We start from the raw sequence: 25,906 nt of genomic DNA on the forward strand, positions 1-25,906 counted from the left end.
AAAGATTGTTGATGCACTCAGCACTCGGTCCTCGTGTGCGCCGCCAGCACGCCCATCCTTGTTTACTATCAGCTGCAGTCATCCAGCGTGTTCCTGGAAAAGGAAATACACCAGAGAGCAGGAGATGGACATGTGTCCACTCCTCCGTGGGGTCAGAGGAGACCTCCACCCTGACACGGTACAGCTGGGATTCCCAGCCTCGCTGCTTAGCGTTAGGGGAGGACTGTGATGCAATTGGGAGAAAGAGAGGGATTGTTCCTCAGGATGTGTGTGTGTGTGTGTGTGTGTGTGTGTGTGTGTGTGTGTGTGTGTTTGGCCCATGCCATGTGTCTGTCAAGCCCAATCTCAGTGCTAGATTATTCTTCCTGAAGTTTCCTTATTTCTCTTTGAAACCTCAACATCACTTTTCTTGTACTGCGATCAGACACCTTCCACGAGTATTTGAACCTTCGAGCCCTGAGCAAATTGGTTTGATTTTGTTCAGAAACATGGGGAAAAGGGAAACTTGGCATGAGATGTCCCGCCTATTGCAAGAATGTAGTAGATTAAAAAAAAAATTTAAACCCAGGGAAAGATGCAAATAAATACATTTGTAATTATCATAATTATATTCTAAAAAATATTGATTGATTCCTGGTTTTTTGTCTTTTTCTTTTACTTCCCCATCATTTTGTTTGTTTGTTTTGTATTTGTGCTAATTTCTAGGTAATTTTCTTGTACTTTTTACAAATTTCTTGCTAATTTATGGGTCATTTCTTCTCAAGTTGCTCATTGCCCCATGTTCCCATGGTTTTTTTTAAGATATCAAGACAATTTGCCTAGGTTTGAAAGGGTTAAACACATTTAAAGTCCATTGATACAAATACATCTGTAAGTGCACACAATTGCTTTTTTGTGCGAGTGTCTTGCTAGAAGTGCGTCCGCTGGGTTCTCTGTGTATGTATAGGCTCTATTGTTACCATGTGTGTCCTCAGCCTCCACAGTTCAGTCTATTTTCGGGGAAATGACCTCACAAACAGAAGCACTGCTGGTCTGATATCTGTTTCCCCTGTACTGCTGCTCTGAAGAATACAGTGTCACATTAAACATCTGGAGGGCTTGTTAAGGCCTGAGTCACCACAGGGTGGGTCGGGCTTGTGTGTGTACATATCAAATGTACACGAGTCTTACGACACGCCGCCTACACTTCTTGTGAAACATATTTCTAACAGGCATCTAAAGTGAATCACTCTCCTTGACTTTGCTGATGAATTGGAAATGATTCACACACACTCCCTTGTCCGGTGACTTCATCTTCTGATTCAGGGGTCTTATCTGAGGGTCCTCACACACACACACACACACACACACACACACACACACACCTTCTCCTGCAGATGTGTACAATCAACCTCTGTGCATTTACCGTCACTGAAGCATCAGGGCCATATTCTTCTACACATGAGTCACTTGCTGCCAGTATTTGTGCAAAATAGCATTCTTTACATGTCAGTACAGCTTAATGACTGCATGGTAAACAGCATGTACACTTATACCTGTGAGAATGATTGGGAAGGTGGTGACAGTAAAACTCTGTAAACTTAGCTCAGAGCACCTTTCTTCAGGAGGTTGAGTAAGAGGCGTTAAAGCCATAATTATAGCGCTGTTTGAAAAGCGAACCTGTTGCTCAGAGCTGTCTCATCTTTGTTCAACTTAGTGACAGAAACTGTCTGCGAGCTTTTTATATGTCATGTCAATTAGAGAAACTGCACATTTGCAAATAATAATAAGCAATTATTATTAATAATTAATAAGAAATAATTTAATACCATGATCAGTTTTTACAAAATGTTTTTGCATAAGAAAATTTGTAAAAAGCCACTTTTGTCTAAAATCCTAGTGCACCCCATGTTATTTTACAAATTGGAAGTCATTTTTCAAAATGCTATATGTAATATAAGTTGTTGTAGCCAGGCTGCAGTATGTGGCGTCAAGCAGTTTATGTGGATTTTTTGAATCCCATTTTGCTGCTTGTCTGTTAGTTGTATGTAACCATATACAGGCGTGTGTGCTGTATCTCGATAAAAAGCAGAGGTATGTGTCTTTGAATGCTCTGCGTGATGGCCCAGAGGAAAATTTTGATACCCAGAAAAAGTATTTTCTTTCTTTCTTAGACATAAATCAGCTTCTTAAATAGTGATTACTAAATTCAGATCTGTATCTCCACCACAAAGGAGCATAAAAAAACAGGAGGTTTTTTTTGCTGTGCTTAAGATAAAATAGACAGAATTGAGACTTGTTCAAGTCTTCTTTTGAATCATATTGTTATTTCAAGAGCTGATTATTTCAGACAAATAAAGATTGCCGCAGTGAGTGAGAAAAAAGAGCTTTTAAAGATCTCTCAGGAGCTGAATTTAGCAAGGATGAGATATACTGATTAATTTGTCAGAGACAAAGAATTACTGTAAGCAGAAACATTTCCCTCTAGGGTGCCTCTGTTGGTATTGTGTGTGTTTTGTCAACTTTTGACTTTTATTTATTCGTGTCACCTATTTCACATTTTCTTTTTTGGAAACCATTGGGCCACCTATCATGAGTATTGGCTGGTGCTAATTATCGAGAGCAGGGCTGACCTGTTACAGGACACTGCCCATTTCCTGCTAATGTTCTATAAGTGCTAATTATGCTGAGCAAATTGAATGTGCGCACATTTAAATAGACCTACTTTTGTGTGGGCAATGTTCTCTTTTGTCCTGCAAAGGTTTTTGTGGAGCCTGGTCCTCCCCATCAGCCTACACTGTTTTGCAGTTATTGATTCAGCCTTTAGCTTATTGATCAAACCATGGGGGGGGGTGTATGGTACAGCTGTGTCCTTGAGGACCACTATGTCTGTCTCCTAAACACAGACTCAGTATTCTTTGCCAGAAAAATGTAAAAAAGCTCAAGAAAATCATTTTGAGCAATAACAGCGGAAATTAATTAGATGTCAGCTTTTAGGTCACACTGAAAGACATTTGTCATTCATCTTGAATCTATTAGTCTACGGGTTTTTCTTATTTTGATTTTTTTGGTCTTCTTTTACATATTGATATTTTTTCTGCTATGTGTTACTTGTTTGTTGCTGTGATGTCGGGTTTTTTGTAGTCTAAATAGGCCATATTTTCAGCAGAATGAATCATAAATGCATGAGATGGTTCATTATTAATTATTGGATATTAATTAGCAAAGGCCTTGAAATTCACTGACTTGTTAAAATGTAAAAAGGAAAATTGTGTCTTTTATTGATTCACTGGACCAAATCTATGCAGGCTGGAAAGAAGGAAATGTTACAACATCTGGGCAAATGATAGAAACGCATAGAAGACACGTGGATTATGCAGAAAGGAAACATCCGTGATATTTGTATTTTGTACATTCAGAGGATTTGGCCTCCCTGAAACACCTGCCAAAACTTCACCTCCAGGGGCCAGTTTGTTTCTAAAAGCTGGGAGGTCTTCCCCTGGCTATCCCATAATAATTTCCTGGCTGCCTGAGGTGAAGATATGCAACCTGTGACCACTAGATGGTGAACAGGAGGTCAGTACTAACCACCACTGTGTCTGCCACAGAGGGACAAGTTGATGTGACCCTGCGGAGGAAAAAGCCACAGACAGTGGAAGGGAAACTGCTGCTGTTAGCGAGAGAAGAAGCAAAGTCAATACAAATGAGTGTAAAATATTTCACCTCCAGCTTCAGTCAGAGACAGAGAGGAAAAGCATGAAGAGATAGCAAAAGAGGAAGCTTGTGTGTGTGTGTGTGCATGTGTGTGCATGTGTGTGTGTGTGTGAGAGAGAGAGAGTGAGAGAGAGAGAGAGAGAGCACAGATTTGAGCAGGAGGCAGTGAAGCAGGGGACAGGGCAGAGAGTGAAGGGAGTCGGGGGGAGTGGTTAGCCGTCTTACTGCCTGTATATAGAGAAGACAGAGTCAGACAGAGCAGATCCAGTGAGACAGTGAGGAACAGAGACAAGGGACTTTTTTTACCTCTCCACCTGTGGATGACTTCCTAAGCAACACATCAGCAAAGCTCTCTTTTTTTAATATTTTAAATCGGATTACAAAACCAGGATTTCTCTCTCAACTCAAGGTAATAAAGTTTCTTTACTTTTCAATAGCAGCCTTCCGCGACGCCAGACTCCAAGCAGGTGCAGGCTGAATGTCACAGTGTGCTCATGCTACCTTAAATAACTCTGATTTATGGAAACTTTTAAACTTTCTGATTTATGTTTGCTAATCTTTATTTCTCTGCGATTAGAGCTAATTCTTGTGCTTTATTTAGACAAAGCCATAAAACTTACTGTGAGTTACTCAAGTCTTTACTGTTACGACATATTTACCTTCTGGGTGTGTGCTTTTAGGACACAATATTCAAGTTGTCAATACTTTCAAGAATATGAGTGCATGACTGGTGAGATTTTTTTTTAAGGGGTGACTGAGTCCAGTGAGTTTATGGTGGCTCGTCTTGTGTAATTCAGACAGATAAAGACCAGTTATCCCGTCACTCACCTGTTGTGCTGCAGGCCTCATTAGACACCTGCACTGTATTATAAATGCTCTCTGTTCTCCTTGACCCGGTGTGTGTTTTAAAAATAGAGCCGCACAGGTCATCGTCAAGGACTGTGTGACACAGAGGGAACTGGAGCTGAAAGAGCTTTTCTACAGATATACTGAGCCAAGATGCCTGAATTATCTGTAGCAGTGATATCTCAAAGTTCAGCGCAAAGTGACAGAGTTGGGTCGTTGGATAAGTGCAGACTGGGGACATTAAATGGTTTCTGTCTCAGATATGTCTGCCTACACTACAATACAGGTGACGGTGCATATTGAAATGTTCCTCATGCTGTTGAAATATGTCATATAATTTTTTTTTTATTGTGTCTGCGCATTAGTTTATGGAGATCAAGCACATTTTAGTTGTGAACATGGTCCTGAAGCTGTGATGAAGGTCCAGCTGAGACACTGTATGTACATTATGTGTGTGTGTGTGTGCGTGTCTGTGTGTGTGTGTGTGTTGCCCTTCCTGAGGGTTCATCTGTCCTGTGGCAGCAGTGTGGGATCAGTAGCTTGGCTACAGCTGTCTGGAGCACTGATGGGCCATATGGCTGCTTTTGTGACACTCTTTTAAATCTTTGTTTCATAAGACCAGCAGGAGCTGAGAGTATGTACTCATCACTTAAATGTCTCGCTTCAGCTGAGAACTGCATCAACCACAATATTTTAATCTAATATTTTATAAATGGAAGCTACTGTTAGAATAACAGTGATTCATATTATTTTTTTTAGGAAAACTTCAACCCCCAAATGAACATTTGTATGCCAATTGCTCACCACATGTTGTGTTGAATTTGTGAATAAAGCTGTTTCTCTCGCACGTCTCCATGGTAAATGAAGAATCCGAAATTGCAGAAAACTTAGGGAGGGGATCCATGTTTAATGAGAGCAAATCTACTTTCGAAACATCTGTTCACCATCTCTCACACCACTCATGCATTATAATCCAAATCTCATTTATCCAGTTATATGCCATTTCTTAAAAAAAATGCATTTTTGCTAAAATTTAAATACTTGAAACACTTCTGCAAAAAATAGTCTCACGCAGTAGTGCGGCTGTGCTTTTTATGCAGTTTTAAATAATAAGGTTTAGTTCTGAGCTGGATAAATGAGAGTAGGATTATACTGTGCAAGTTTTGTGGAAGCTTTTTCAATGGACTTGTTGATATTGTGTTGCTGTTATTAAACACAAACCCCATTTACTTCAGTTTATCAAGAGTTTTCTCAATTTTTCATTCACCGGGGAGGCATATGAATTCAGTGTAGCACAGGGTGAATAACTGATTAACAAAGTCATATCAGGGGTGAAGTATTTATTTAAGTTACTCTAGTAAAACTAAGTTGCTTAGTAGGGAAGTTGTTCATTAAAGATCTGTCAGCCTTACAATCAGCACTTGTGTTTTTTTTTCCAAGCTGACAGTTTGACCTGAAGGCCTCAGCGGCTCGATGAGCAGACTGGTGGGTGTTTTATTGCACTGCTGCTCACAGTCTGCCACAACAAAACACTTGTGTAAAGGAGGAGACCTGCCCATCCCGTGCTGCCATATGCCTGTCTGTGTGTATGTGTGTGTGTGGGCTGTGTGCACGTTTCAACTAAAGATGCAGTCATGCAGAAAAAAGGACAGCAAAGATCTTTTCCGGAGTCCCGCTTTATGTGCAAAGTGTCCATTGTGCTGTGAGATCTGATTGGATAATTAATGATGCTATTTATGTAAGCAGCGGCCAACCCCTCGTCTTTGTCCGGCCCCATGCAGACTCACACATTCAGTAACCTGAAACCAATACACACACACACACACACACACACACACACACACACACACACACATCCACACAAACAACCAGACACATCGAAGCTTGTTTGACCTTTGTTGTGAGTGAGAGTTGGAGATTGCATGCACGCACGCACACACACACACACACACACACACACACACACACACACTGCACACACACACATATACACACAAGTGCACACACACACACATACAAGCACACACACACACAAGCACACACACTAAGCTGTGCCATTGAGGGTGTTACACACTCATACTAGAAAATACTGTGACCTTTAAAACCAATGAAGGAACTGTATCACTGACAGTGTCTTTAGCCATATGGAAATGTACCTTCTTGTGTTGAAGTCACTGACAAATAAAACTAGAGACCATCTTGCGGTGACGTCACTGCAAGTAAGGCAGCAATGGCACCTTCCCATAGACTGTATGAAACTCATAGCCACTGTGATGAAATTGATTGGTTGGAGGTCTGCTGTTTTGAAGGCTCAAGTTTGGCATTTCAGCTGTTGCCATTTTCTTTTTTGGAGCCAAAAATGACCAAATTTGGGCAAGAAAGCTGAGCTGTGGAGGAGTGGCGGGTGGATCTCAAGGGGCCCAAACTTTGAATGTACGTAACTTTAAACCTTAATGAAATGTTAACAGTTGAGTTATATAAAAATTTTGTTCTAAAATATACTCTTAACTATAGAGATAAAAACCATTCTTTGTACCAGGCTGTAAACATGTTTATACTGACAGTGAAGTTGGGCTCTTTAACCTAATAGGAGTGCCTGTCGTGATTGACGTACTTCAGGAGCCAACCTCAAGTGGTCATTCCATGAACAGCAGTTTTTGGCAATTAATACTTAAGTTCATTTTCAAGCCCTAGAGTTACTGCTTGCCCCTTTCTGGTCCACTTGCTTGAACTGCACCCATCTCCAAACTCCACCTTCATTTTGATCTTAACTATACATTTGTAAAATGTCTTCAGTATATCTTGCAGATTTGTGATGATATCACGTTAATACGGTTCAGTCCGCAAACAGACAGATGGACATATAAACACTTACCAAAGTACTCAAAACCACATTTGTGGTAGTTCCTGCTACAGTAGGTGTCACCAGAACATTGTGCCATCATAACACACAGATTCACAATACCAGTCATCCCAGAAACACTATCAGGACACCCTTTAAAATACCACTTTGTAAAATGATGTGGACTCAGCTCCATTAACACCTTTATTTTCCTTGATTCTGCCCGTTGATACCAAAGTGATCACCTGGAGCACAAGTGAGATTGTATCAGTTTCTGTGACTGTGTCAAACAGACATTTACTGTATGTTTATGATTTCCTGCGGCCTGACCCGTTACAATGCCCCCAGTATGGCATGTAGATAAACGTTATTGTTTCTGAGGTCCATTTATACTGGACATGGGCTGTGTCTGTTCACTCAGACAATTTCCTCAAGGGTGACAGATTTGACAGCAGGACATTACTTTATATCCGGGACTGACATAGCATGCTAATCGCAGATGACAGCGTCCCCTCCATCATACCAGCAACTGCACAGGCAGGTCCATATTAGACAATGTAAAAAAATTAATTACAGCGTGACTCAAGTGCAGCTGGATTCACGTCACTGCAGAGCAAACAAAAATACCAAGAGGGACTACATACCAGCACTTATTAAGGAAAAATATACTAAGATGTGGAAATCACATTAACCTTTGAAAAAAAAAAGGTAGCTAAAGAACTTTCACCCTGATACCTGAAGTGACCCAAATCTAAATATTTCAACATATTTAAAGACCTCTGTGCTTTTATTATCACACACTTTTTTCTCATCACGCTCTTGTTGAGTGCATTTTCATATTTAGCTGCTGTTTGTCTTGGATGCTCGAAGGGAAAGTTGGAAAAATAAGCAGATGATCTCCGAGGATCATGTAGGTTTGCTGCCAACTCTGTTTAAATGTTATCTTTTGTGTGTGTGCATGTGTGCTTCTGAGTGTATATGCGCCGGTGTGTATGTGAATTACACAGCAGGAGGTGGATAGTGTGCTGGCAGCAGTCATACCCCAATTATGCTGCTCACAGTGCGACCTCCTCACCTCTCTTCCTGTGGAGTGTGAAGAATGACTGTGTAGATCTTTTCTCTGCCAAAGCAGGCCAACTTTGACAAACTTTGTTCCACTTTATCATGTTGCAAGACTAAGGATTATAGAAGGGCATGGATTGTACAGTATTACTTTTAGCTAAACATCTTATATCCTTTTTGCTGTCCCCTTCCTTTAACAGGTTTATCATGAAGCTCTTCCTGTTGACGGTGGCTGCGCTGCTCCTGGTGGTAGGAGAGATCACTGCAGACAGAATCCTGTCTAGAAGGACCAAGAGGGAACTTGCCAGTCCGCTCCATGTTGGAGGCATCAGGGACCCGTTTGGCTCCTACTGCCAGAGGAGAGGAGGCTGCTGTCCAGGCAGAGATGATCTGTGCACGGTGCCCTACCTGGACACCATCTGCTACTGCGACCTGTTCTGCAACCGCACTGTCTCCGATTGCTGCCCCGACTTCTGGGGTCATTGTCTCGGTGTGGAGCCACCTTTCATAGGTAAGTAAGGGTGCACAGGCAAACATGTTAATGTGTTTGTGAGTGTGCATTAGTGAGTTTTGCTGGTGTGTGTTTTGCTGTCGTAGTAAGTTAAGCTCAGTCAGAGAGCAGCACAGAACCCCACTGCCAGAAGCAGCATGGTACCTGAAAATGAATTACAATTACATACCTGCTTTCTGAGACTCACAATAAAGAAACATGCTTTAGTTTAGGGACTGTACGAAAGTAAAAACATTAGAGCAATCTTTTTGATATGTTTGATCAATTTTTCTTAAAGATTTCAGAGGAGATGGCTGAAATTAAATATAACAAAAAAAACATACAACAACCCAGAACCCCTGCTCTCCAAAAAAAGTCAGTTTACTGTGGAAGCTCTGAGAGGCAAATAAGGGAAAAATGTGGCAATTGATTTTCTAAGTCTTATCTAAATTGTTTTTGTCTCCTGTGTTTGACTTAAGAACAGAAAGGAAAAAATGCCAGAATAATCCTTTTTTTTTTTTTTTTTTTTAAAGTTCCTTAAAAAAAAAGTGAAAAAAAAGTTGCAGGGTATAAAATAAGGATTAGCCAGGATCATTTTTCTAAGTTACTCTTTTTTTTTTCTTCTTTAATAACAGTTGAAAAAAAAGTTTCAGCATGTGGAACATTTTTGGTGTATTGGTGCACTTCAGTTCCTGTGGCCAAAGTTATTTTTACAAAAACAAACATTTGATTAGTCTGACAAAACTGTTTTTTTTACCTGCCAAAACTTTTTTACACATATTTTCACAGAGGAAAAAAATGAAGAAGTAACATAGAAAAATGATCCTGTCAAAACCTTTCTTCCCACCTTCTGTGTCCCGATCCACGTGCTTCACATAGGTCTTCTGCCGTTATGACATGACACTATGACTTTGCAGTAGCACCCGTGTTGTTGTTGCCCAACAGCAGTGCTCTCACAACGTAGCCACGTGAACGCCAAGCATGTCGTGTACACGGCTTCCCATGTCATAACTACAAGCTCATGAGTTCCAATTGAGCGCAGCAAGAACCATGGGCGGGACAAACACTGTTGTCAAGTGTTGTCAGGCAGTGCGCCGTAACCAGTCAGGAGTGATAACAACAATGGTGAGCACAAGATTTACGCTGTTATCAAGGCTGCTCTAAATCCATGTCTTATCAGTATCGTCCGAATTGTGTTTTAATTCAGTCCAATCCATTTTTAAAAACCTGACGCTACACTCAAGTGCGGACTTAAAATGTTCAATTTAGGTGAATACGTCGGCCTCTACTGATTAGTTAGGGATAATCGAATGCGTCACCCCCACAGAAACAGGTTGGAGTGGACACATTTGTCAGACTGAAGATGGAGACGGATTGTAATGAGCTGACAATTCAACTTCCCACTTGTTTCACTGATGGAAATGTTTTAAAGACATTAGAGAGATTATCCTGGTGACATTTTTTTAAAGCCTTTCTTAAGTAGGTTACAGTGACCCTCACAGGAATGGAAGCACAAATGCTTACTAGGCTACTAACTGACTAACTAAACTGAAAGTTTAAATTATTTTTAAATGGAAATTTGTATAAAAGGTCTCCATTTTGAAAATAACAAAAAAAAGGTGCAATTTTTTATCTGGTTGCAAATTTTTTTCAATACAGTAAATAAGCAAATGTACACGGTATGATAACCATCAGTTGTCATATCATGGTATACCTTGAAACTGGTGTATCACTGCAACCCTATTAATTTTTCTATTCATATTTTTCTCACATGCCTCTCAGGGATTCTGCAGATTGCCCTTTCCTCTGAAAGATTGAAATTTGAATAATTGACTTATGAGTCCTTTCCTCCTATGATGATTTTTGTCCAGACCCCAAGTATAAAAGTTAAGATTTAGCTTACTTTTTCATCCATCTGTCTGTTCAGCTGACTCTATCTGGACTCCCCACACAGTTTTAGTACCATTCTCTCAGTGCAGAGGTGTAAAATGTGCCAGCGAGAGCAGAGGCTTACCTGAGAACAGAGCAGGGAACAGTGGGCTTCTTATTAACCCAGACAGAGGGAGGGAGGGAGGAGGGGTGGATGGAGGGATGAATGGAGGTCAGGGGAAAGAATGTGGGCTATGTGGAGGGAGGGAGAGACGGGATGCAAGACAGGAGGCAGAGGGGTTGGTGCAGGTATGTGTTCCCTGGACGACAAGGTAGGGGGATCACGAGGTGGGACACTAATGCATGTTTAAGAGCGTGCACACACACACACACACACACACACACACACACACACACACACACATTTCTGACCACACAGTCACACAGCCTGGAGGAAAGCTTCAAAAGGAAGAAGGTGACAGATTTTTTACAATAGGTCCTTTTTCTGCTGCACTGCAGTCACAGATTGTTGTAGTTCATAACTCAATATTCAAAGAGTTAGAGACTTTATGCAGCTGGACTTTTCTTATTATGTCATCAAAGTCACTTAATGTATAGTTTTCCAACATTTTATCAGAAGAAAATGCCCCCATGATGCAATGACAGTGTCACATTTACCCTTTGTAGCCTGGATTGACATCAGTTTTTGTGTGCTGTGTCCAGATGTCCTTCATAAAAATTCAATCCTTTAATACCTGAGAGATTTCATTTGGTTTCTTTTAAAAACTTGCAATGAGTGAGAGATGTCTCACAAATAGTAAGAAATTAGGAAATGTTGACAAGAAAATGACCTGATAATTTGTTTGGGGTTTTTTGGGAGAGAGAGAGACAATTATTAGAAATTTACTTTTAAAAAAAGTTTTATTTTTAAGGTAATTTTCTTGTAACTTTTTTTCAAAACAAATTTTTTGCTAATTTTGAGTAATTTCTTGTAAAATTGCTCAATGCCTTTTCTCCTTGTTTTCGAGAGAAATCAAGCTAATTTGCTCAGGTTTTAAGGGGTTAATAAATATGAAACCTATTTTCAATTCAACAGAATTCCTGTATAAAATCCTTCTATGTCAATGAATAACTTGTCACAATATTCAGCTCTGCAGTCACTGAGCTGTGACAGACGGGGCGAGACAGCTGTGAGGGGGATGATGGGTAACAGAGGGCCTCAGTCATAAATCACACAATCAGCTCTTGGCCTCACACCAGCGGCGAGGAAACCTGCTCACACTGTAAATTCTCAGCCAGCTCATGCTCTAAATTCCTCATGAAATTCACACTGACGTTGTAAATCAGCTTGTGGATAAACATCATTGTGAATCTGTCACCAAGGAAATATAGTTTTTCACAGTCTGTAGTATAGACAGGGTTCAAGGATCATGTGTGACGGGTCAATTTCTACATCATTTTTGAGGTTTGTGATAATTCTTAGTGGATCATTGCAGCTCATAAATGTTTTTTTTAAAGGTATGCTAAATAGGAAATGCCAGATACTATTAGTAAACAGTGAAAAACAGTCCCAGTCATTTTGGAACAAGTTGGCGTTCTGTGTTGCTATATTTGTCCCAAATTTTTTGCTGCTGTGTCCACAGTTTTTGTATCTTCCTCTTGGATGTGTGCTGCTTACAGTCTCGCACCTGGTCGCTACCTCTTAAGAAAGTCCCGACCCCACCTGCGCTCTGTGCCCAGGAGCGTCCCAAACACAGCCGAATAAGAAGAAAGTACGAGAAAATGAGCAGAGGGCAGCGTCTCTGCAGATAAATACACCCCATATAAATTGTGTTTTATTTTCACTGGAAAGTCAGATTTCCATGTTGGAAATTTCAACTGGAACGCACCCTGACATCGGATTTCCGACTCAGAAAGTCGGTGAAACCTCACCAACCCTAACCTCAAATCCGAGATAACTACTCCACACATCACCTGGAGTGAAAACTGTAGTAATGTTTTTAGGAAAATCCTGCATAGTATACCTTTTATTATGAAAGTAATGGGGGGGGGCAACTGTAGTGGCCCTCTCCCTTACTCTCACTAGAGGTGGCGAACTGGAGCGTAAGCTGGTTAAAGCATGACGAGGGCCCAGGAAGCCTGGGAAGGCAGGAAAGAAGTTAACACCACATTCCTACACTGGATTACTGGAGCTCAGAGCTCCTTAGACCTCACATATTCTGTGTGTACACTACACACACAGACCCACACACACCGCACACCTGGGGAGTTAGTGTTAAAACTTTTTACTGTTTTTGCAAGTGAAGGAATCTGGCCTTGTGATTGTAAAATATTAAGTGAGTGTTGTATATCTAAGTGCATCTCTGTCTTCCTTTTTTTAGGCTGTGCATGGCTTTTTCTTTCAGATTAGTGGTTGGATTATTGTTGTTTCGCCACATCAGACCCATACATATAAAGTTGCCCCTCTTTGTCTCCTCTCAGGCACCTGTGAAAGGAATGGAAACAAGTTCTTCTCGGGGCAAACGTACAAAGAGAACTGCAATTTATGGTATGTAAACCCCTCTTTTTTCCTTTTATTTCTCTTTCAACCTTTTAAATTCCTGGCTTTCCCTTAAATGTCCCCCTAAGTAGCTTAAAGCTTGAAAAAAAGTTCACATGAACCATTACATGCTTATGCTTATGTTTAAGCTTAAGATGCCATGTTTTAAATTATGCAACATTACAACAAATTATAGATGTCTTGTGCATTACTTCTGTCAAATTTCATGCAGACGAACAGTCCTTGGTATTCGTAAAACATCTGGCATCTGTACTGGAGTTTAAAAATAAAGTTGCGAGGGTTTTCAAAAATTTATGTGTGCACAGCATGTGTTTCTAATATTAAAGCCACCAGTGGCGTAATATTCAGTTTTTATAAACATGTTTTAGAAATCTTACATTTATCACATGATGTTAATATTCTCTCTCTCACTCACACACACACACACACACACACACACACACACACACACACAATAACCCTGTCTACTTCACTTTCGCTTATACATGCTCTATTCAGGGCATAGGTTTTATTTTGACATTAAGGGGGCATATATGACACCGAAAATTTGTGGGTGCACGGCAAGAAAAATTTTGAGCTTCCTGCATTCTGTATACCACTTGAAATCTACACTCATGGCCATAAAATCCCCCTTTCTCCTTAGTTATTTTGACAGGAGGAAAAGTACAGGTATACTTCATAAAATGAATGGTTAATGCTGAAGTCTGTTCAGCTCCTGCAGTTTCAGGGTCCTGGTGTTGTGCATGCTGGCTCACTCTTAAAGTGTCACGATACACAAGAACACTTAAATAGAAAAGGGCCATCGGTAATGTCATTAGTAACACCGGTGCTTTCCCTGCTTTGACAAGTTAAAATATCTGCACTGAAAAAGACCTGTAATGCAGCACAAGGATAATAAGATAGAAAAGGAAGAAAGACACACAAGGAAACAAGGGTGTTAAGGCCTTAGCTTGTTTTAAAGGTCCAGCATGTAGGGTTTAGTAGCATCTAGTGGTGAGGTTGAACAACTGTGCAAAAGAAAACTTCACACATCTATTTCTGGACAGGTGCATAGGAGGCAGGTGAGCAGAACACAGGTCAGAGAAAAACTCCCACACACTGTTTAACTGGCAAAAATCATTATTTTAAAGTGACGGTTTGGTACTAGACCTTCATCTGGCAAACAGATCTAAAAAATTCTCCCGTGTACCAAGCATGTTGGAGATCAACAGTGGCTAACGTGAACATGCCAAGTGTGAATGGCCCTGGCACTGGGGATAAGAACGGCTCATTCAAAGGTACACAACACAATTATTGTTATTTTCAAGTGATTATAAACTAATGTTATGACTATTATACTCCACTTTTGTCAATAGATGCCCCAAAATCTGAAATACCTAAGTTCTATTTAATTATAAACCTCCAACTCCATGTAATGAACAGCCAATGCTGCTAAAATCAGTGTCTGTAACAGGAGAAACAGTAGCTGCATAACCGAGGATAAATCAAAACAGGCCCCATGCCAATTTATCCCATTGCGTAGCTACAGCGTGTTGTGTGTGCCAACTTCTCCAAAGGTGTTTTTCATTTCCCCTACTGAGTAACATGGCAAATGTAATCATAATTGAAAGATATTTTCTGTTGAGCTTCTGAACTCTCCTCAGTTTGATGTTGATAATAATCCTCACATGAGGCTGGATATTTTGATGCATTTGTGTTTTGACTCTTTGATTACCTCATTTATATGTTGCCTTATTTTTCCAGTTCAGGTGTGGTGATGGATAGATGAATAAACAGCCCTTCAGTTTATGACCCTGACATTAAGCTAGGAGTGTTGTTTATCTTCATGGCCTTTTACACTCTGAGGGCAACGGAGACTATGTTCCTGTTGTCGTAATTCTGCTTGATATCAACAGCAGTCAAGGAGACTCAAAGCAGATATTGAGAAACTGGAGGAGGGAAGTGGAGGAGGTCAAGTGAGAGAAAGCGGGAAGTAGGGAAATTGAATTTCTCACCAGTGTTCTACTGTGGTTTCTCACGTCTGTGTGATTTGATGTTCCTCAAAGACCCTGTGAGAACATGCATTCACAAAAATGTTGATTTAACATCCATGTGTAGATCCCCGTTTTATTTATCCTCATGCAACAAGATCACACTGTGCCTGATTGTCACAACACATCTAACCCAAACCACACTGACCCTGCTGACCTTTACGTCCTCTGCCTTAAAGGGACAATTCACCCTAAAATGGATAGCACATATTTTTCCTCTTACCTGTTGAGCTCTTTATTAATCTAGAATGTTTTGTTCCGAGTTGCAGAGTGTTGGAGATATTGTCCGCTGAGATGTCTGCCTTCTCTTGAATATAATGGAACTAAATGGCACTTGGCTTGTGGTGCTCAAAGTGCCAAAAAATTTAAAAAATTTAAAAAATTTAAAAACTAAAAAACTCAACAGCAATGTCCTTTTATAGAATCATGACCTGGTTACACAAGATAATCCACAGACGTTGCTGTGAGAAGTTCAATGTAGGAACTATTTTGTTAGTACCGACATCCTCCAACCTTATCACTGTGAAGAAAGAAGCATGCATCTATACTGCTAGCTCACCAGGCACCACTGAATAAGCTAACAGAACAGCTCAGCCAAGGAGGACGCCATTAACGTTTACATCTATTGCTGTCACGAGCCTCTCGGCTTTGAGTGGGTGTAAGCTGCCCTGTGTGCAGCGATATAGTTATCAGGTGTAGTGCATTAAAACGCAAGTAGTTCCTACATGAAACTGCTCACAACAAGCTCTGTGGATTATCTTGAATAACCAGGTCATGATTTCTGAGTTCTAAAGAGAGTTTGTTGAGTTTTTCAAATTAATTTTTTGGTGTCTTGAGTACCACAAGCCGAGTGCCGTCTAGTTACGTCATATTGGAGAGAACGCAGGCATCTCTAAGGCTGATATTTACAACACTCTGCAACTCACGCTAAAATAACCTAGACTGATAAATAACACTACAGGTTAGAGGAAAAATATGCATTTTTGATTTTAGGGCGAACTGTCCATTTTAGCTTTGCAGCTGTTCGACTCCAGAAGCTGCGCTGTGTCAGACAGATGGGCCTGAAGTATGACTTTTATCTTGGCAGCTCAATTAGGTTTGACCTAGAGGGTCTGATGGGTGCGTAGATAGGCGTGGATGGCAGTTGATAAATTGCGTGGCTAGTGCTTCCTCTTGAGGAGAGACTTGTGGAGGTTGAGCTGTGTGGTAAAAATAACCTCCAGTGTCCTACTTCACCCCAAAACAGCATTTATGTGTGAACACTCCCCCTTTCACTGCTAAACAAAAGAGTCTTATGCACATACACTCTCACACGTGTTTGTTAAGGCAATGCACATGGATGCTTGAAAAATTGCACCACAGCTTTGGGCGCAGAGGGACACACTCCCTTTTCCTACTCCCACTCTTTCCACTTATTAATTTCCCAAATGTACATCCTCCTAACTCTTCCGCTTTGAGTCGACTCCTTCTCTTCCCTCCAAGTCTCTCATCAGCATTGGTTTAGCTCCGGCACCTAACCTCCTACATGTCTTGACAAACCACTGGCCTGAGCAAAACAGGAAGCCAAAAATCACGGATGTGTCCAATAAAAAATAGCTCTTTGACCATAGGCATCACAATCAGTATTAGCTTTATCTCTTAGCTTGAACTAACTTCTGGGCAGATTTGGGCAGATTAACTTCAGCTCAGTTAGATTTGTCAGCAGAAACACAACCTGACTGAGCATGAAGTATGAGAGCAGTGTGTATGTTTACAGTTGGGTGCATGTGTGTGAAGATGTACAGTGATACGTATGTATGGCAGTCTTTTTTTGTTGTGTTAATGGGATCCCCAGCTGAGACCTTTTCCTCCCTGAGCTCTTGGCATCCTGAGAACTCTCTATCAGCTCTAAAAGATCTGAAGAGCGGCGCCTCCTGCTCACAATGGCTATCTCACACAGCTTTGAAGAAGCAGCTATCTCTGCTGTGACAGAGAGGCTCTGCTCTGTCTTCAGAGCACTTCAGATTAAACAAGAAACAATGCAAGCTTGGGCTTTTTTAGTTGTTGTAGATGATGTGCACGTCATACCTGAACACACACAAACATGGCTTTGTTCCCACTGATCTGGGAGGAGTTGGTGAATACACCTAATGTCACCCAGGTGTTTGTTTATTTATATGTATGCAAGTGTGTTTATGTCTCAGGGGTGAATAGGGTGTCTTTCTCTAATTGTCGAGTGTGACGTAAAATGTGAAATATGGCCTCCCACTGACCCGGAGCCATCATATTTCTTTTTAAGTCACACGTTATCCCCCTGTCTCCATGATTACGCCTGTCCCTGTGTGTGAGTGTGTGTGTGTGTGTGTGTGTGTGTGTGAGTGAGTGTGTGTGTGTGTGTGTGTGTGTGTGTGTGTGTGTGTGTGTGTGTGTGTGTGTGTGGAGTACCATTACTGTGTGAATTTATTGCCGTTTATGACCCACTGGTGCTGTGCTGCACCTTTGTTTCTGCAAACCACTGATATATTTGTAGGTTTTATATGTAGTCTATATGTTTAAACTTTATGTTTCAATTTTCAAATTAATGTTTTGACAATGCTGTGGTTAATGTGTAGTTATGTCAGGCACAAAAACTCCTTGCTTGAAATGTCCCAAACTATTATTAAAGATACCCGCTTTTGTTGCAACAAACACAGCTCAAAAATTCCCAAATTCCAGTTAAAAATACCTGCTTTTGTTACAACTGACGTGGTTGGAAATTACCCAAATTCTTGTCAAAAAGACTCACTTTCATTGGTCTTGAACAGTTGTCTGTTGCTGTCTGCTGCTGTCTGCTGCATCTCACCTCGATGTCACGCAATCCACCCCTCTCCTCAAGTGAAACTTAGCTCATACACATGTAATCTGAACTATGTCCCATGTATGAAGCATACAAATGTAACATACCAGTGCAGAAACATACAGTGCCAACATTTTGTTCTGGCGACTGAGCTGATGTTTTCCTGCTGGGGGGAGAGATGAAAGGTCATTGTCTTGTTCCTCAAATCAAAGCCATCAGATGGTCCGGGTCTAAACTCTACCAGTGTGTATGTGTGTACAAGTGTGTGTGGGGGTGTCTGTACTTGAACATCATGTTTGTTGTGTTGCAGAGACCCAGCAGGGAGGAGGGCAGTTTGAGAGTTGATACACATTCTGGGCTTCAGTGTGACTAAAGGGGAATTCGGCCTCTTCATCATTGTGTGTTTAATGATCCTCTTGGGCAGGCTTTCCTCCCTGTAAACATGATGTCTAATGTACAGTAGACTTTATGGTTGGAAGTCTATACACGCCCGTGTGGGAAACACCCCTCATTCTTTCTGCTGTCACACTCATTTATTATGATGTTCCCCAAATGGCGGTGATCCTTGCAGCTGTTATTTATGATGACTTAGTAACTTCATTTAACCAGGTAGCCTCAGTGAGAGGGATCTGAGAAGACAACAATAAACAGTCAGGCAACTAAGAAACCAAGACAACATCAAGAAAGCTTTAAAATCTCAAAAGGGGTTTGAAAAAATTCCAGCTCGAATCTGTCCATTTAAAAAACAGGCACATAATATCTGAATCTAGGTCTGCCAAGATTAATGTGTACACGTGTAGACCAACTCTGAGATACAGAGAGCAACAAAGAGTGAGAAATGTATCTTTACTGATAAAGTATGCTGTAATAGACAGGGCTTAAATGTTGAATAATTTGACATTTTAGGAAATACACTTATTTTTGTGCAGAGATTTAGATGAGGAGATTGATACGACTTTCATATCAGAGTAATGACGTAGCTACAGCCATTGGACAATAGGCTTAGTTTAACATAAAGATTAAAACAAAATCCTGATTATGTAAATGAGATATAGCATGTTAAGCAGTGAGCTTTAGAGGTGCTGGGAGGCAGTTTTTGTTTCCTTTGGACAAATCCAGAGCAGCTATTTGCCCATGTTCCCAGTCTTTATGCTAAGCTAAAATGCTGTTGGTGGTATAGCTTCATATTTACTGTACAGACAGAGTGTTTCTTTCCCAAGATGTCAAACTCTTGTAAGAAATTATGGAGCAGCATGACATTACAAAATATATTTCTGAATAATTAAGACATAAAGACTGACTCAATACATTCATGTTTTAGAAAGGTCATGGGTAAATAACTACATTATCACTATAATTATTCTGTATTATTCTATATCATCCTGGTAGGATAATATACAGTTTATAAAGTACATGCCTCAGTCTTGGTGTTATATTTTGTGCAGACTGTTGTGAAAGTTTAAAGGTATAGTATGTGGGATTATCAATGACTGTCTGGGAATATGCTCACCAGCTAAAGTAAAAGTAATAGCCAACCCCACAATCACTCTCGTTTTGAGTTTCTATTGCTATGTGATGCTTGCTTCGTACATCTGGCACTTAATTGCTACATTTTTATAAAATCCAAACCTCACCTAAATGCTGTGTGGTGACATGCCCATTAACATCCCAGACACAGAAAATAAGAGGAAAACACAGGCAGAGTCTCTTTTAAAAAATGCACTGCCACACACTTCTACTGGGTCGTAAGTAATGATTGAGAAGGATTACTTCTGTGCGAATATTTACATTTTTTTAGAAAAATCCTGCAGAGTATATCTTTAAGGGACTCTGGTGAAAATATACATTTAGCTGCAGAAAAAATCTTTTAATCATTAACTTTGAAGTATCAGTTAAAGTCATGCGCATGATGACTCATCTGTGTGAGTAAGCGTTGCATCCGGTGCACCTTTTGTCATGTACAATTTAGTATTTCACTACATTCATAAGGACATTTTTTTTTTAATTCAATACATGCATTTTACAATTACTGGTATATGATTTCTAAACAAATGTGTTTCATTCAAAATTATGATGCAGTATTAAAGATTTATCACAATATTCAATAGAATATATAATGATATAACAATGTGAAATGGGCCAGTCCAAAATGAGTAATTCAGTTTTAAATCTTTAAATATGTTTCCTTATAATACTTTGAATTTAGGACTTTTACTTTGACAAGTCAGTACTCTTATCATGTTGTATTCAGAGCCCTTTAAGAGATTTTTAATTTATTTATTCTAGTGCACTAGTTATATCGGTATATCGGTACTTTTACATAAATAAATGATCTTAATGCTTTCCCCACCACTGCTTTGGCTACACACACACACACACACATACACAAACACACACACATGGACACACACACTACAGTGAGTCATCAGAAACTACACAGTGCAAATTATTTTTGAGCATCCCCAAAGTAAACAGCGTCATCATCATTAATATCCTGCTCTCTTATCGCTTCTGTCATCTTCTTGACTTCTTTAGTCTGTCTGTTTCCTTCTGACTAAGAATGGGTCTGCGTTCTGCAGCCTTAAAAGGCTGAATGTTTCCTTTCACCTCTCACTCCCTCGTTAGTCCATTTTTCCCCTGTTACTGACGTTCTTCTCACAATTAATTTCTTATTTGGGAATTCCTCTGAGCCTCTGCATATTTGTTTTTGTCTCACATGGTCTTTCTATTTTAGCTGTTGACGTTACTGGCTTTAGCATGAGTATGGAAATTTGAACTATTTTCATGCAATTACAGCCGCCAGTGCCTTTTAAATGTCTCATGTCTTTGCCCCTGTCTGTCTGTGTCTCCTCTTCAGTACATGCGGGACGACAGGACGCTGGGAGTGTGAACAGAACGCCTGTCTGATGGATCCTGACATGATCCATGCTGTCAACAGAGGAAACTATGGGTAAAAATCTAACATGGACACATATAAACACACGTACTTGATGTATATGAAGTTCTACAATGGGATTGTTATAACAAACACATTCTCCTCCTGATCTCAGGTGGAAGGCAGCGAACTACAGTCAGCTTTACGGCATGACTCTAGACGAGGGCATCCGGTACCGCCTGGGCACACAGAGACCCTCCAGGACTATTATGAACATGAATGAAATCCAGGTACAGGATATTTTTTTTATCTTTGTTTTTTAAAGTTTTTAGCAAGAAAAATACTGAAAGAGAAACATGTGGGTGGTCAAGTTCCTGAGGGCACAGGTACAAAGTTCAATCCACATAATCTTTACTCACGTGCCCTTAAGCAAGTCATGAAAACCTTGCAGTGCTTAGTGTTGTGTAGCTGACCTTTGACCTCTGACCTTGTTTTTAAAAGACAGCATGAGAGAACTTATTTCTATAAAGGGATTGGAAGAATATCCAATTACTTGTTGCCACTGGCTGAAACCTCTTAGATTCAGGGTTTCCCCTTAAAATTCCACTAAATAGTTGCACTTTTGCACTTTAGTGTCACATACTTCACAAATAATAATAATTATTGTTACTATGAAGGTCGTTATATTTATCTAAAAAGAGACTAAAAGATAAAAACTGGGTGCGTAAAAACATTTTAGTTTACTAAAATAAAAATAAAAACTAGACTTTAAAGAAAAACTAATTGAAACAATATAGTGAACTTATAGTGTGTTGTACAATAAAAATATACAATGCCTTTAGTTTTAGTCTTTGTCAATTTGGTCATAATTGTCAGCACAGCAAGAATCAAGAGACTTTGGATGTTTATTGAGACTTAGATGTCTACATACCTCTGAACTTATTAAATCTTTTACCTAATAAATAGGTCTACCTCCCCATATTATAACAAAAAACTAAAACTAATATTGAAACAAATAAAAATTAAACTAAACATTTACAAACAATAAATTAACTAAACTAAACTGAAACGATCTCCACACTCTGGAAACTAAATGAAACTGAATTAAAAGCAAAATACAAATAAAAACTAATGAAAAATACAAAACTATAATAACTCTGGCTCCCATTGAAGCTGCATGATGTCATGCTTTTTTATAGCTGCACGATTACAGCAAGTGTAAACATTTCAGATGCTGATTCTGTATCATTTTAAATACACAACATTTCCCCCAAAATTCAGGCTGACATGACTGGTGTCATTAGAAACATTTGAATTGAACAGTCAATTTAGTATTTTTGTAGATTTGCAATGTTGGGACCAAGATTGGCCAGTGAAGCTAAAAAACTATTTTTTAAACCAGATTAGCAACTTCTTAGAAAAACAAATAGAAAGTCAAAATATCACAGAGAAAAACTAATTTATTTCCTGTTGATTTAAAGATTTTTTTTCATTTGATCAACCAAATTCATATTTTTCTTTTCAGGATACTTTATGTTGACTTACTTAAAGCCCTGGTGGTTATTCTCAGATTTTTGGCTTTAAATTTCAATTTGATAATTTCATATTGAAAACAAACATGACCCTGAAGACTTACTAATTAAAACCTTTTATAGAAATATAGTGTATGTGCTGTGTATAACAACTCAGCAAATCACTGAGTGTGTGACACATGTAGGTCAGGGATGTGGATGACAGCAGGAAGTTTTAGCGATGTGAGAATGGAGAGAAAAAGAGAGTTGTTCCCGTCTTGTTTAGACTTCTCTCTTTAAAAAGCTGAATACTTCCTTTGAGTTCATGATTTGCGATCTTCAGGTTTCAAATATATTACAACAAAGCAGCACTGATCAAAACGTTTCTCGCTTAATTATGGTGGCTCGTCGGTATGTGATGGCGTCTCCGTCTGGAACCTCAGCCCACTCTGATCCGCTCAGCCTTTGTTTACATTTTACCCAGACAGATTACATAAGACGGAACCAAAACATCAGACAGAGAAGATGGAGGGGATGGTGGCTGCCTGAAGAATAAAGAGCAAGCCTCCTCTGCAGTTTCCCCGCCTCTATCCATCCCTTCATCCATCCATCCTCACTCCCCGCCGTTTACCTCTCCCAGCATTCCACGACTGCTTCCACCCTAACAACCTCACAGCTCTCCCCCTCCTTCTTCCGCTGTCAGCGTGTCCCTACCTGTGCCAGGAACCACATCAGAGCCCTGCAGTCCATTCATAAATCTCTCTGTCCCTCTCGCCTTTCATGACTGTCTGTAGACTCCCATGTAAGGGATGGAAAATTCATTAATGAATTTATTCTTGCCTTTTTCCCTCTCCTATCACACCTTTTGGTCAGGTGTTTCAGGTGACTTTTAGACTTTGGCCTTCCACTACAACATATCTCTGACCAGCAGCACATTCCTTAGTTATGTATCAGGTGTCCATTTGTCCTTTGAATATCTCACTACTAATCGGAGGAATGCAGTGCAGGCAGTTGATCGAGAGTGAGAGGGGAAGTCAGTCAGTTATACAGGAGTGTGTGAGCTGTTATCACACATAACTGGGAGATTAGGAGGGCATCCACCCTCGAGTGGAGACTAACAGATTGAGTATGTTTGGCATCTGAGAAGCACCTGAGAGTGAATATGCAGAAAAATATTTGCACTCCGTCACAGATTTATCATCCTAATTAGGATTTATTTATATTTTGAGTAGAGATGGATGCCTTTATGAAAGCTGTAAGTTCAGTCGGTTCAAATGACGCGATTCAATTAAACCAGACGGCCTCATGGTTTCATGTAGAGGACTGGGATCAAAGGTTCCTGTCTATTTTACAACGTCAGAGATTGATACTGGGCCAAATGGTCCTAATCGCCCGTGAATAAGTCCCTTCTACCGGAGATTTGTTTAGTTGACTTATGTAATCTGCCTGTGATCTAAACTTGTCATACAAAGCTGTCCACAAGGATTTTAATTGCAGCTGTTAGTTGGTAGGCAAATAATTACTCTGTAGTGCCCGGTACCACATTCAAACATGTCCCACTGCTGCTGCTCTGTGTCGGTGGTTCTGTTTACTCAGAATCCTTGTTTAAAATTTTGGGCTGTCACTTATGATGATAATTCATTTTCCTGAGAAACATTAATGCTTCTTCAATTACGGTTGTTCTGTGGAAGTTTAACAGTGATTATGCTCTATTTACTTGTCTTCATAGGGGTGGGTTTCGGGTGCAGGAGACACATCCCCCTCAACTGTTAGAACTTGTGCATTTGTCTGACTCAATAAAAAAAAAAACACGACAGTAGCAAAAGACTTTTATTCTGACAAGACTAGAGACATTTACATCATAAATTGATGCAGAAGAGGCACAGATTGGTGCATTAAAATTCACCAGAACTCAGGAATTTAGGTGTTTAATGCTCAAAATTTCTGTCTGAGGCCCCCCGAACCCCCTCATTTCGTATGTGCCCCCCCTCGATGCTAAAACAAAACCTACGCCCTTGTTTGACTTGACTCTGTCTTTCTCTCTGTCAGATGAACATGGATCCTCAGAGTGACCGTCTGCCGCTTTACTTCAACTCAGCAGAGAAGTGGCCGGGAAAGATTCATGAGCCACTGGACCAGGGCAACTGTGCTGCATCCTGGGCTTTCTCAACTGCAGGTAGAGCAGCAACAGAATAAATGAAGGAAAATGCAGGGGATTATGGGATATCAGTATAAGACGTAAAGATTAGACACAAAATAGAAGAAAATGATGTGATGGGAGAGAAAGGAAGTATTCTTTTATTAGTACCTCAAGCGGAAATTCAATTTTTTCACTCTTTTGTTATTTTTACAAATTACACACGCACATGAGTGGGATACATAGACATGCAACAGGACCTATACACATGCATCAATGAAGAGATGTCAGAGCGAGGGGGCTGCCCATGAACAGGCACCCTTAGCAGGTGAGGGTTCAGCAGTCGGCAGTGCCTGGGGGCAAACTGGCACCTCTTCGGCTACTAGTCAACACTCCGTATTTTATCTGTATGCAGACTTGAACAGGAGAGCCCTTGATATAAGTTTAAAAAAAACAAATAAACAGATACACACAAGTATTCTTCAGGTTTATGATTCATATGTTGTATTTCTATGCAGATGTTTGGTATCCAGCACCTGGAAAATACTTATGTGTGCAGCTCCTGATGATTAATTGACCTTGATTATCACATAGTTTAGCTCTCTAAGGAAACAAATTGTAACAATTAGAGCAGTGGTTCTCAAACTTTTTACACTCATTAGGTACCCTTTTTGATATTTTTTGTAGTCAATTACCCTGTGACCGGCACAAAGTATTTTTGGTTGAAAAAAAAACAAAAGAGGATATACTGCACTACACCAACAGTGTCCGATTTAACCTTATGAAAAACTCAGAAAAGCTACATTTCAAATTCTTAGAGCAATAACATAAATTACTGACAGAATTATTTTAGGAAGTATGCATGACCATAGGTGTAATTTTTAGTTCAACCCCCTTTCTGCCAAAGCAAAATAGAACAAAACAAAACAAGTTAAAAACCCATCAAATTTGGAGAGGACTTTTATTAAGCCAAAAAGTCATTCATTTTCACCACAAATTGGTACAGAAACTTTTGCCAGAATGCAGGATATTAAGTCTTTGATGGTTCAAATTTTCTCACAGTAGACCTCCGAACCTTACGCTACATATTTGCCCCCCCCCCCCCAAATATAGACACAAATCCCACACCTTCAACTGTCAATCTTTAATTTAACTTAAAAAAATATATAGAAAATC

At 39.9% G+C, this 25,906-nt stretch overlaps 1 protein-coding gene across 1 annotated transcript in view; it reads left to right on the plus strand.

The window, feature by feature from the left end:
* The first annotated feature begins 3,946 nt into the window (after positions 1 to 3,946).
* Positions 3,947 to 25,906, plus strand: part of tinagl1 (tubulointerstitial nephritis antigen-like 1) — a 32,562-nt gene continuing 10,602 nt past the window's right edge. Inside the window, exons 1-6 of the mRNA XM_042506140.1 lie at positions 3,947 to 4,102; positions 8,644 to 8,954; positions 13,284 to 13,350; positions 21,065 to 21,157; positions 21,258 to 21,372; positions 24,643 to 24,769. Of these exons, the coding sequence (XP_042362074.1) occupies positions 8,651 to 8,954; positions 13,284 to 13,350; positions 21,065 to 21,157; positions 21,258 to 21,372; positions 24,643 to 24,769 (706 nt within the window). The 5' untranslated portion in view covers positions 3,947 to 4,102; positions 8,644 to 8,650. The remainder of the gene's footprint in view (positions 4,103 to 8,643; positions 8,955 to 13,283; positions 13,351 to 21,064; positions 21,158 to 21,257; positions 21,373 to 24,642; positions 24,770 to 25,906) is intronic.

The sequence above is a fragment of the Plectropomus leopardus genome, chromosome 18 (assembly GCF_008729295.1).
Source record: "Plectropomus leopardus isolate mb chromosome 18, YSFRI_Pleo_2.0, whole genome shotgun sequence".
NCBI classification, from domain to species: domain Eukaryota; kingdom Metazoa; phylum Chordata; class Actinopteri; order Perciformes; family Serranidae; genus Plectropomus; species Plectropomus leopardus.